At 51.7% G+C, this 12,244-nt stretch overlaps 1 protein-coding gene across 3 annotated transcripts in view; it reads right to left on the reverse strand.

Moving 5' to 3' along the window:
- The window catches only part of mettl17 (methyltransferase like 17), a 49,529-nt gene that overhangs the window by 4,120 nt on the left and 33,165 nt on the right, over positions 1-12,244 (reverse strand). For 2 of the 3 annotated variants that reach the window (XM_070866637.1, XM_070866636.1), the window contains one exon: positions 3,855-4,039. The exons of the other annotated variant lie outside the window; for it this stretch is intronic. In XM_070866637.1, the coding sequence (XP_070722738.1) occupies positions 3,855-4,039 (185 nt within the window). The remainder of the gene's footprint in view (positions 1-3,854; positions 4,040-12,244) is intronic. 3 annotated transcript variants of the gene reach the window in all.

Below are 12,244 nucleotides of genomic sequence, written 5' to 3' on the forward strand. Positions count from 1 at the left end.
TCCCAATGGACCCAATCACATCCCATTCACTCCCATTGTACATAATCCCAATGGACCCAACTCCTTTCCATTCACTCCCATTGTACACAATCCCAATGGACCCAACCCCTTCCCATTCACTCCCATTGTACACAATCCCAATGGACCCAACCCCTTCCCATTCACTCCCACTGTACACAATCCCAATAGACCCAAACCCTTCCCATTCACTCCCATTGTACAAAATCCCAATGGAGCCAACCCCTTCCCATTCACTCCCATTGTACACAATCCCAATGGACCCAACCCCTTCCCATTCACTCCCATTGTACACAATCCCAATGGACCCAATCCCTTCCCCTTCACTCCCACTGTACACAATCCCAATGGACCCAAACCCTTCCCATTCACTCCCATTGTACACAATCCCAATGGACCCAACCCCTTCCCATTCACTCCCACTGTACACAATCCCAATGGACCCAACCCCTTCCCATTCACTCCCACTGTACACAATCCCAATGGACCCAACCCCTTCCCATTCACTCCCATTGTACACAATCCCAATGGACCCAACTCCTTCCCATTCACTCCCACTGTACACAATCCCAATGGACCCAGCCCCTTCCCATTAACTCCCATTGTACATAATCCCAATGGACCCAACCCCTTCCCATTCACTCCCATTGTACACAATCCCAATGGACCCAACCCCTCCCCGTTCACTCCCATTGTACATAATCCCAATGGACCCAACCCCTTCCCATTCACTCCCATTGTACACAATCCCAATGGACCCAACCCCTCCCCGTTCACTCCCACTGTACACAATCCCAATGGACCCAACCCCTTCCCATTCACTCCCACTGTACACAATCCCAATGGACCCAACCCCTTCCCATTCACTCCCACTGTACACAATCCCAATGGACCCAACCCCTTCCCATTCTCTCCCATTGTACATAATCCCAATGGACCCAACCCCTTCCCATTCACTCCCATTGTACACAATCCCAATGGACCCAACCCCTTCCCATTCACTCCCACTGTACACAATCCCAATGGACCCAACCCCTTCCCATTCACTCCCACTGTACACAATCCCAATGGACCCAACCCCTTCCCATTCACTCCCATTGTACATAATCCCAATGGACCCAACCCCTTCCCATTCACTCCCATTGTACACAATCCCAATGGACCCAACCCCTTCCCATTCACTCCCACTGTACACAATCCCAATGGACCCAACCCCTTCCCATTCACTCCCACTGTACACAATCCCAATGGACCCAACCCCTTCCCATTCACTCCCATTGTACACAATCCCAATGGACCCAACTCCTTCCCATTCACTCCCACTGTACACAATCCCAATAGACCCAAACCCTTCCCATTCACTCCCATTGTACAAAATCCCAATGGAGCCAACCCCTTCCCATTCACTCCCATTGTACACAATCCCAATGGACCCAACCCCTTCCCATTCACTCCCATTGTACACAATCCCAATGGACCCAATCCCTTCCCCTTCACTCCCACTGTACACAATCCCAATGGACCCAAACCCTTCCCATTCACTCCCATTGTACACAATCCCAATGGACCCAACCCCTTCCCATTCACTCCCACTGTACACAATCCCAATGGACCCAACCCCTTCCCATTCACTCCCACTGTACACAATCCCAATGGACCCAACCACTTCCCATTCACTCCCACTGTACACAATCCCAATGGACCCAACCCCTTCCCATTCACTCCCAATGTACACAATCCCAATGGACCCAACCCCTTCCCATTAACTCCCATTGTACATAATCCCAATGGACCCAACCCCTTCACTCCCATTGTACACAATCCCAATGGACCCAACCCCTCCCCGTTCACTCCCATTGTACATAATCCCAATGGACCCAACCCCTTCCCATTCACTCCCATTGTACACAATCCCAATGGACCCAACCCCTCCCCGTTCACTCCCACTGTACACAATCCCAATGGACCCAACCCCTTCCCATTCACTCCCACTGTACACAATCCCAATGGACCCAACCCCTTCCCATTCACTCCCACTGTACACAATCCCAATGGACCCAACCCCTTCCCATTCACTCCCATTGTACATAATCCCAATGGACCCAACCCCTTCCCATTCACTCCCATTGTACACAATCCCAATGGACCCAACCCCTTCCCATTCACTCCCATTGTACACAATCCCAATGGACCCAACCCTTTCTATTCCCTTCCATTGTACCAAAACCCCTTCCCAGTCTCTCCTATTTAGTTACAATCCCAATGAGCTCAGCCCTTTCCCATTCAGTGAGTCGTGTGTTGGACAGATGTTTACAGATGTCAACCGCCCAAATATCGACTGGACAGAACTCGCATTTATATAGTGCCTTTCTCAACCTCAGGATGTCCCAAAGCGCTTTGCAACTACTGAACCGACCTTTGAAGTGTAGTCGGTTGTAATGGTGAAAAGGCGGGCAGCCAATTTGCACACAGCAAGATCCCAGAGACAGCAATGTGATCATGGCCAGATAATCTGTTTTTTGATTGATGTTGGTCGAAGGATAAATATTGGGCTCCAGGACACCGGGGAAGAACTCCACCTGCTCTTCTTCCAATAGCTGTCGTGGGATCTTTTACATCCGCCAGAGGGCAGACGGGGCCTCGGTTTAACGTGTCATCCGAAAAGACAGCGCCTCCAACAGTGCAGCGCTCCCTTGGCACTGTGGCTCGAATTTCCTCCAATTGAATATTGGGAAGATCAAATCCACTGTTTTCGGTCCCCGCCACAAACTCCGTTCCCTGGACACGGACTCCATCCCTCGCCCCAACGCCGGTCTGAGGCTGAACCAGTCTGTTTGCAACCTTGGTGTCGTATTTGACCCTGAAATGAGCTTCCCACCACATATCCGCAGCATAACTCAGACCGTCTATTTCCACCGCCGTAACATCGTCCGTCTCCGCCCTTGCCTCAGCTCATCCACTGCTGAAGCCCTCATCCATGCCTTTGTTACCTCCAGACTTGACTATTCCAACGCACTCCTGGCTGGCCTCCCACATTCTACCCTACGGAAACTAGAGGTGATCCAAAACTCGGCTGCCCCATATCCTAACTCGCACCAAGTCTCGCTCACCCATCACCCCCTGTGCTCACTGCCCCGTGTCCTAACTCGCACCGAGTCCCGCTCACCCATCACCCCCTGTGCTCACTGCCCCGTGTCCTAACTCGCACCGAGTCCCGCTCACCCATCACCCCCTGTGCTCACTGCCCCCGTGTCCTAACTCGCACCCAGTCCCGCTCACCCATCACCCCCTGTGCTCACTGCCCCGTGTCCTAACTCGCACCGAGTCCCGCTCACCCATCACCCTCTGTGCTCGCTGACCGATACTGGCTCCCGGTTAAGCAACGCCTCGATTTCAGAATTCTCATCCGTGTTTACAAATCCCTCCATGGCCCTCGCCCCCTCCCTATCTCTGTAATCTCCTCCAGCCCCACAACCCCCCGAGATGTTTGCGCTCCTCTAATTCTGCCCTCCTGAGCATCCGTGATTATAATCGCTCCACCATCGGTGGCCGTGCCTTCTGTTGCCTGGGCCCCAAGCTCTGGAACTCCCTCCCTGAACCTCTCCGCCTCTCTACCTCTCTCTCCTCCTTCAAGACGCTCCTTAAAACCCACCTCTTTGACCAAGTTTTTGGTCACCTGCCCTAATTTCTACTTATGCGGCTCGGTGTCAATTTTTTTTATCCCATAATGCTCCTGTGAAGCGCCTTGGGACGTTTCACTACGTTAAAGACGCTATATAAATGCAAGTTGTTGTTGTTGAATGTCACAGCCCCCCCGCTCCCCCTCCCTCCGTTACCTGCCGCTCTTGCGAGGGGTGATGACCACGTGCCGCACGGTCCCATCGGCGCAGCACAGGTGGGCGTGGATGTGTCGCGGCCTGCACAGCACGGGCTGGACCACCCTGGGCCAGCTCTCGGCCTTCGCCCTGGGCCCGCGACGCAAGATCACGTAGGAGAATTTCTCCAGCTTCATGCCGGGATTCTGCGCGGGGGAGGGAGGCGAAAGGGAGAGAGGGAGAGAGAGAGGGAGAGAGAGAGAGAGAGAGAGAGAGAAAGGTCAAGTTACAATGCACACGGACCAAGCAATCCCTGGCCGCAAGACCGCGGTCCATCGAGTTGGCCTTCCGCCATCTTGGTATCGCACGATGCAACGATAATGGAGTCTTATGTCTAATCAATGTCTGTCAGTTAGTCTACAACAGAGCCAGACATGAAACATGTCTTGAAAGGACCCACATATGCCTCACCCTCTCTCTTACTCTTAATATACAAGAACATAAGAAATCGGAGCAGGAGTCGGCCATTCGGCCCCTCGAGCCTGCTCCGCCATTCAATACGATCATGGCCGAAATTCTACCTCAACTCCATTTTCCCGTCCAATCTCCATATCCTTTAATTCCCTTAGTGCCCAAAACTCTATCGGTCTCGGTCTTGAACATACTCAAAGACTGAGCCTCCGCAGCCCTCTGGGGCAGAGAATTCCAAAGATTCACCCCCCTCTGAGTGAAGAAGTTTCTCCTCATCTCAGTCCTAAATGGCCGACCCCTTATCCTGAGACTGTGTGACCCCTGGTTCTAGACTCCCCAGCCCGGGGGGGAAAACATCCTCCCTGCATCTACCCTGTCAAGCCCTGTAAGAATGTTGTATGTTTCAATGAAATCACCTCTCATTCTTCTAAACTTAGAAAATATAAGAAGAACATAAGAATATAAGAAATAGGAGCAGGAGTCGGCCATTTGGCCCCTCGAGCCTGCTCCGCCATTTAATACGATCATGGCTGATCTGATCATGGACTCAGCTCCACTTCCCTGCCCGCTCCCCTTATCCCCTTATCGGTTAAGAAACTGTCTATTTCTGTCCTAAATTTATTCAATGACCCAGCCTCCACAGCTCTCTGGGGCAGAGAATTCCACAGATTTACAACCCTCTGAGAGAAGAAATTCCTCCTCATCTCAGTTTTAAATGGGCGGCCCCTTATTCTAAGACCGTGCCCCCTAGTTCTAGTCTCCCCCATCAGTGGAAACATCCTCTCTGCATCCACCTTGTCGAGCCCCCTCATAATCTTATACGTTTCGATAAGATCACCTCTCATTCTTCTGAATTCCAATGAGTAGAGGCCCAACCGAACTCAACCTTTCCTCATAAGTCAACCCCCTCATCCCCGGAATCAACCGAGTGAACCTTCTCTGAACTGCCTCCAATATAGGCCTAGTGCACTCAATCTCTCCTCATAGGACAATCCCCCCATCCCAGGAATCAGTCTGGTGAACCTTCACCGCACTCCCTCTATGGCAAGTATATCCTTCCTTAGGTAAGGAGACCAAAACTGTACACAATACTCCAGGTGTGGTCTCACCAGGGCCCGATATAATTGCAGTAAGACGTCTTTACTCTTAGACTCAAATCCTCCTGTAATAAAGGCCAACATACCATTTGCTTTCTTAATCATTTGCTGTACCTGCATGTTAACTTTCAGTGATTGGTGTACAAGGACACCCAGGGCCTCAGTAAAAGCCTCAGTGGAGAGCTTGGTGAACCAAAGGTCCACAGTCACTCGCTCCTCCGGAGCCCGTTACACTGACCAAGTTGCAGAGGCCACACCTGGAGTACTGCGCACAGTTCTGGTCTCCGTATTTAAGGAGGGATATACTTGCATCGGAGGCAGTTCAGAGAAGGTTCACTCGGTTGATTCCGGAGCTGAGGGGGTTGACTTATGAGGAAAGGTTGAGTAGGTTGGGCCTCTACTCATTGGAATTCAGAAGAATGAGAGGTGATCTTATCGAAACATAAGATAATGAGGGGGCTTGACAAGGTGGATGCAGAGAGGATGTTTCCACTGATGGGGGAGACTAGAACTAGGGGGCATGGTCTTAGAATAAGGGGCCGCCCATTTAAAACTGAGATGAGGAGGAATTTCTTCTCTCAGAGGGTTGCAAATCTGTGGAATTCTCTGCCCCAGAGAGCTGTGGAGGCTGGGTCATTGAATATATTTAAGGTGGAGATAGACAGATTTTTGAGCGATAAGGGAGTGAAGGGTTATGGGGAGCGGGCGGGGAAGTGGAGCTGAGTCCATGATCGGATCAGCCATGATCTTATTGAATGGCGGAGCAGGCTCGAGGGGCCGAATGGCTGACTCCTGCTCCTATTTCTTATGTTCTTCAAAGAAAGAATGAGCGTATTTATAGAGCAGAAACAGGCCATTGGGCCCCACAGGTCCGTGTTGGCGTTTATGCTCCACACAAGGCACCTCCCATCCCTCGTCTTCTCACCCCATCAACAAAATCTTCTACGCCTTTCTCCATCATGTGCTTATCTAGCTTCCCCTTAAATGCATCTACGCCAGGGTTTCTCAAACTTTTTCTTCTTCTGAGTCTCGCCCCCGCCTCACTCCAGTGTTATAAAAATTCCACTGTTGCGTAACACGACAAGCATTTTTTCCACATAAGCAAATGCAGGATTGGGAGTATAAGCTGTGTCTCAGTGGGCAGCACTCGCGCCCCCGAGTCAGAAGGTCGTGGGTTCAAGTCCCACTCCAGGGAACTTGAGCACAAAAATCCAGGCCGACACTCCAGTGCAGTGCTGAGGGAGTGCCGCACTGTCGGAGGTGCCGTCTTCCGGATGAGACGTTAAACTGAGGCCCCGTCTGCCCTCTCAGGTGGACGTAAAAGATCCCGTGGCCACTACTTGGAAGAAGAGCAGGGGGAGTTATCCCTCGGGTCTTGGGACCAATATCCCTCAATCAACATAACAAAAAAACAGATTATCTGGTCATTATCACATTGCTGTTTCTGGGAGCTTGCTGTGCGCAAGTTGGCTTCCACGATGCTCACATTATAACGACACTTCAAAAAGTACTTCGATGGCTTTGGGAGGTCCGGTGGTCGTGAAAGGTGCTATAGAAATGCAAGTCTTCCTTTTCATTCGGCCCAACTGGTCCGTGCCGGGGTTTATGCTCCACACGAGCCCCCTCCCATCCTGCTCCATCTCACCCCAACAACATATCCCTCCATTCCTTTCTCCCTCATGGATTTATCTAGCTTCCCCTTAAATGTATCTACGCTATCAATCAACCCCTATGGTAGCGAGTTCTACATTCTCACCCCTCTCTGGGTAAAGACGTTCCTTCTGAATTAGTCATTTAGTAAATCCAATAAGTAACTGAAATTATAGAAACATAGAAAATAGGTGCAGGAGTAGGCCATTCGGCCCTTCGAGCCTGCATCGCCATTCAATGAGTTCATGGCTGAACATGCAACTTCAGTACCCCATATTCCTGCTTTCTCGCCATACCCCTTGATCCCCCTAGTAGTAAGGACTACCTCTAACTCCTTTTTGAATATATTTAGTGAATTGGCCTCAACAACTTTCTGTGGTAGAGAATTCCACAGGTTCACCACTCTCTGGGTGAAGAAGTTTCTCCTCATCTCAGTCCTAAATGGCTTACCCCTTATCCTTAGACTGTGACCCCTGGTTCTGGACTTCCCCAACATTGGGAACATTCTTCCTGCATCTAGCCTGTCTACACCCGTCAGAATTTTAAACGTTTCTATGAGATCCCCTCTCATTCTTCTGAACTTCAGTGAATACAAGCCCAGTTATTCTTGATATGTCAGTCCCGCCATCCCGGGAATCAGTCTGGTGAACCTTCACTGCATTCCCTCAATAGCAAGAATGTCCTTCCTCAAGTTAGGAGACCAAAACTGTACACAATACTCCAGGTGTGGCCTCACCAAGGCCCTGTACAACTGTAGTAACACCTCCCTGCCCCTGTACTCAAATCCCCTCGCTATGAAGGCCAACATGGCATTTGCTTTCTTAACCGCCTGCTGTACCTGCATGCCAACTTTCAATGACTGATGTACCATGACACCCAGGTCTCGTTGCACCTCCCCTTTTCCTAATCTGTCACCATTCAGATAATAGTCCGTCTCTCTGTTTTTACCACCAAAGTGGATAACCTCACATTTATCCACATTATACTTCATCTGCCATGCATTTGCCCACTTACCTAACCTATCCAAGTCACTCTGCAGCCTCATAGCATCCTCCTCGCAGCTCACACTGCCACCCAACTTAGTGTCGTCCGTAAATGTGGAGATACTACATTTAATCCCCTCGTCTAAATCATTAATGTACAGTGTAAACAGCTGGGGCCCCAGCACAGAACCTTGCGGTACCCCACTAGTCACTGCCTGTCATTCTGAAAAGTCCCCATTTACTCCTACTCTTTGCTTCCTGTCTGACAACCAGTTCTCAATCCACATCAGCACACTACCCCCAATCCCATGTGCTTTAACTTTGCACGTTAATCTCTTGTGTGGGACCTTGTCGAAAGCCTTTTGAAAGTCCAAATATACCACATCAACTGGTTCTCCCTTGTCCACTCTACTGGAAACATCCTCAAAAAAATTCCAGAAGATTTGTCAAGCATGATTTTCCATGTTTACAGGAGATGTATGACATACACGAGGGGGACGTGCACCAACTGGGTCAGGGCGAAATGTCCGCGGGATAAATGGAACGGTCTACGAAATCATTTTTACAAACAGGAGCCCGGCTCCCAGGGGTAAATGACACCCGGGCCGCTAGACAAACGACCTATGACCAGCTCCAGACCGCTGTCCAGACCGCCTTGGGGAACAGCCAGCCCGATTGGGGATTAATGACATTCGCAAAACAGCGCAAAGGCGAGAATAGTAGCGATGATGGGGAAAGATTGTGGACAGCGTTTAAGGGATCATCGGGACAGCCCAACCCGCAGCGGGACGATATCCCCCTGTTGCAGGGTGTTTAAGGACAGATTGACCACCGAGCATCAGACGATCCTCAAAATGGGGGTCATAGCGGCCAATAATTATAATGACGTAGTAAGGTGGTCGTGTGAGGTTGACCACGGAACCGAAACCGGGGGTAAACGGATTAAAACTGAAGTAGCAGCTGCAACAGGAGCATCACAAGACGGTCTGGGAGTGCTATAAACGTGGGGAAAGGGGACAGAGACAGTCCGAGTGTCGGTCAGCCGCACAGCAGTGTCAGAATTGCCGTAGAACCGGACACACGAGAGAACGGTGTTGGGCGAAGGGCGGTGGTCAAAGAGGGGACGGGATCAGGAAAGGGAACCGGGAGGCCTGGCAGCAAAATGACGTCCAGGGCCCCCCCCCCCTGCAAGGGAGACGACGACTCGTGTATCCATGTGATGGCGGTCTTCGGAGGCTGGGCAGTGCGATATGTTAGTTGATATGGAGGCAATCAGTCTCTATTACAGACCTGCCCCTACCCACCACACGACACACTGTGTCGGCCAGGGGAGGAGGAGGTTTGGTCACTGTAGCCAAATTAAGTGAGGTTATTTTGTTAGAATTAGCTGGGAGCCTCCTACTGGCCCAATTTTATGCGATGCCCAACAACGAGTGCACAATATTAGGGATAGATTTAGTGGATCAACTAGGAGCATCAGTAGACCCCAGGGAAAAGGTGGTAAGTATGGATAAAGGCGAACGGTCAGAAAACTAATACTTTCAGGGAGAGGAGTAATTTTGATGGGCATGCTAACGTGGGACGTGCTCAACTTCTTGAAAGGGACTGGGGGGGGGGGGGGGGGGGGGGAAAGGGGGAGGCACTGGGCAAGTGGGGAGCTACATGTGAAAGCGTAAAAGGAGTTTGGGCTACCTCGAAACAGGACTGCGGGCCGGTAAAATGCGAGCCTGTGGTGATCCCAGGACCCGAACATACTTCCCACCGCCAATACCCGATAAAACCAGAAGCCGCACAAGGCGGAGAGACAGATAGCGGGGGATTTAGTGGAAAGCGGTATACTCCGAGAGGTAGAGGGAACAACGAATTCCTCTGTCTGGCCCGTGCGAAAGCCGGACTGATCGTACCGGGTATCTATTGATTATACCGCCCTCAATAAGGTGGCTCCCTGTTAACATCCTATCGTGGCCAGCCCGGCCACAATATTTAATGGATTAAAACCAGAACACAAGCTATTTACCGTATGAGACATAACCAATTGATTTCTGGCCCATATCCCTGGCAAAAGAGCCCCAAGATAAGCTCGCTTTCACAGTCGGCGACCATTGGCACACCTGCACAAGGGTTCCACAATAGCCCGGCCATCGAGGTGATGATCAGGCGAGCCCAGTTCCGGTGGGCTGGACATGCCGTCCGCGTGGATGGGTCAAGGATCCCTCGTCAGCTTCTCCACGGCGAGCTCTGTGAAGGCCGAAGACACCAGGGGCGCCCCCGCAAGCGCGACAAAGGTTGCAATCGAGGCTAACCTCCAGTACTGTGGCATCCGACCAAAGGAGCGCGAGAATACAGCAGCTAATAAAATCCAGTGGCGAACCCTCACCAGGACTGCCTGCCAGACCTTCGGAGAAAGCCGATGTCAACGCCTGCGGGACACTAGAGATAGACGACATCGGGTGGCAGTACCGTCAACATCGGGCACATGGAACTTCCCTTGTCCCACGTGCAAGAGACTATGTGCATCCAGAACTGGTCTATCCAGCCACTTGAAGACACACGCCATTGATGATTAGCACATCAACGTCTTTGTTGGACACGACAGACTGCCAAGAATTCCACCGGACTATGAGTCGAGCCATAGAAAAGGTGGATTTAACCCCGTATACGTAGATGATCTACTGATGGCATCCGAGGGGCCACACACCGGAGCACTTAGAGATCCTGGAAGTCCTGCAGAACGCAGGATTCAAAGTAAACCCCAAAAAGGCACAGACCCGCGGTACAGTACTTGGGACACGAGATATCCCAAGGAACCGGGACCATGTCCAGTGACAGGAAGGAGGCCCTTAGAATCATGCCCCGACCAACGACAAGCCGAGGGGTTCAAAAGGTCCTGGGGGCCCCTTTAACTATTGCGGGAATTTTGTACCTAACTTCGCTGCATTCGCAGAACCAGTACAGCGGGGGGGGGGGGGGCGGGAAGCCATCGCTAGAAACCATAGAATGGGCCCCCCCCCCCCCCGAACAGGAAGTGGCATACGGTAATCTGAAGGAAGCCTCAACGGCAGCTCCAGGGCTGGGACTCCCGAGCATGGATCTCCCGTTCCATGTATATTGAGAGAACCAGGGTGCCGTGGTGACACAAATGCACGGGGACAGGACGGGACCCGTAGCTTACTGTTCGACACAGCAATGGCCAGCGACGGCCGGCCTGCCCAGATGCGTGGCCGCGCTGGGTTGTGCCAAGTGGGCGGTCAAAAGTTAGCGAACCCGAAAGATAATACTGCACACACAAAACACACACTGGTGGAAATGGTAAACACAGGGAAGCTCAGGACAGTCTCCAATGTCCGCCGGGCAAAATGGGAGGTAGTCCTTGATGAATCAGTGGGGGATAGTTGGGGACACTGGAGGAGACCTCGCAGAGGGAATTCTGTCGGGGGGGGGGGGGTGGGGAGCCCCACAAGTGTGCTACACTCGAATGGGAAGACTCTCCAGGGAACCTAAGCGAAGTAGCCCTCGAAGACACGGACCGTACACTCTACGTAGACGGTATGAGAATGGCCAGCCCCTGTACGGGATGGGCCGTGGTGGATCAGAACCTGCGGCACAGCACTGCAGGAGGGAGACGGCTGGGAAGCCAGCTCGCTGGTTGCAGTGCGGGCAGGCACAGCAGGAGGGGCGAAGGAGCGGCGAGTGTTTGTAGGGGGAAGTGACCGGGGCCCAGGAGAGGAGTGAGTCTGAGACCCAGGAGAGGCGAGGGCCCAGGGGCAGCACGGGCCCAGCCCACACTGCGATTGTACATTCCTGTCTGGCATAGAAATAAAAAAGGGAAGGTGGCTCAACCGTGGCTATCAAAGGAAATCAGGGATAGTATTAAAGCCAAGGAAGTGGCATACAAATTGGCCAGAAATAGCAGCGAACCTGGGGACTGGGAGAAATTTAGAACTCAGCAGAGGAGGACAAAGGGTTTGATTAGGGCAGGGAAAATGGAGTATGAGAAGAAGCTTGCAGGGAACATTAAGACGGATTGCAAAAGTTTCTATAGATATGTAAAGAGAAAAAGGTTAGTAAAGACAAATGTAGGTCCCCTGCAGTCAGAATCAGGGGAAGTCATAACGGGGAACAAAGAAATGGCGGACCAATTGAACAAGTACTTTGGTTCGGTATTCACGAAGGAGGACACGAACAACCTTCCGGTTATAAAAGGGGTCGG

Source organism: Pristiophorus japonicus, chromosome 23 (assembly GCF_044704955.1).
Source record: "Pristiophorus japonicus isolate sPriJap1 chromosome 23, sPriJap1.hap1, whole genome shotgun sequence".
NCBI classification, from domain to species: Eukaryota; Metazoa; Chordata; class Chondrichthyes; family Pristiophoridae; genus Pristiophorus; species Pristiophorus japonicus.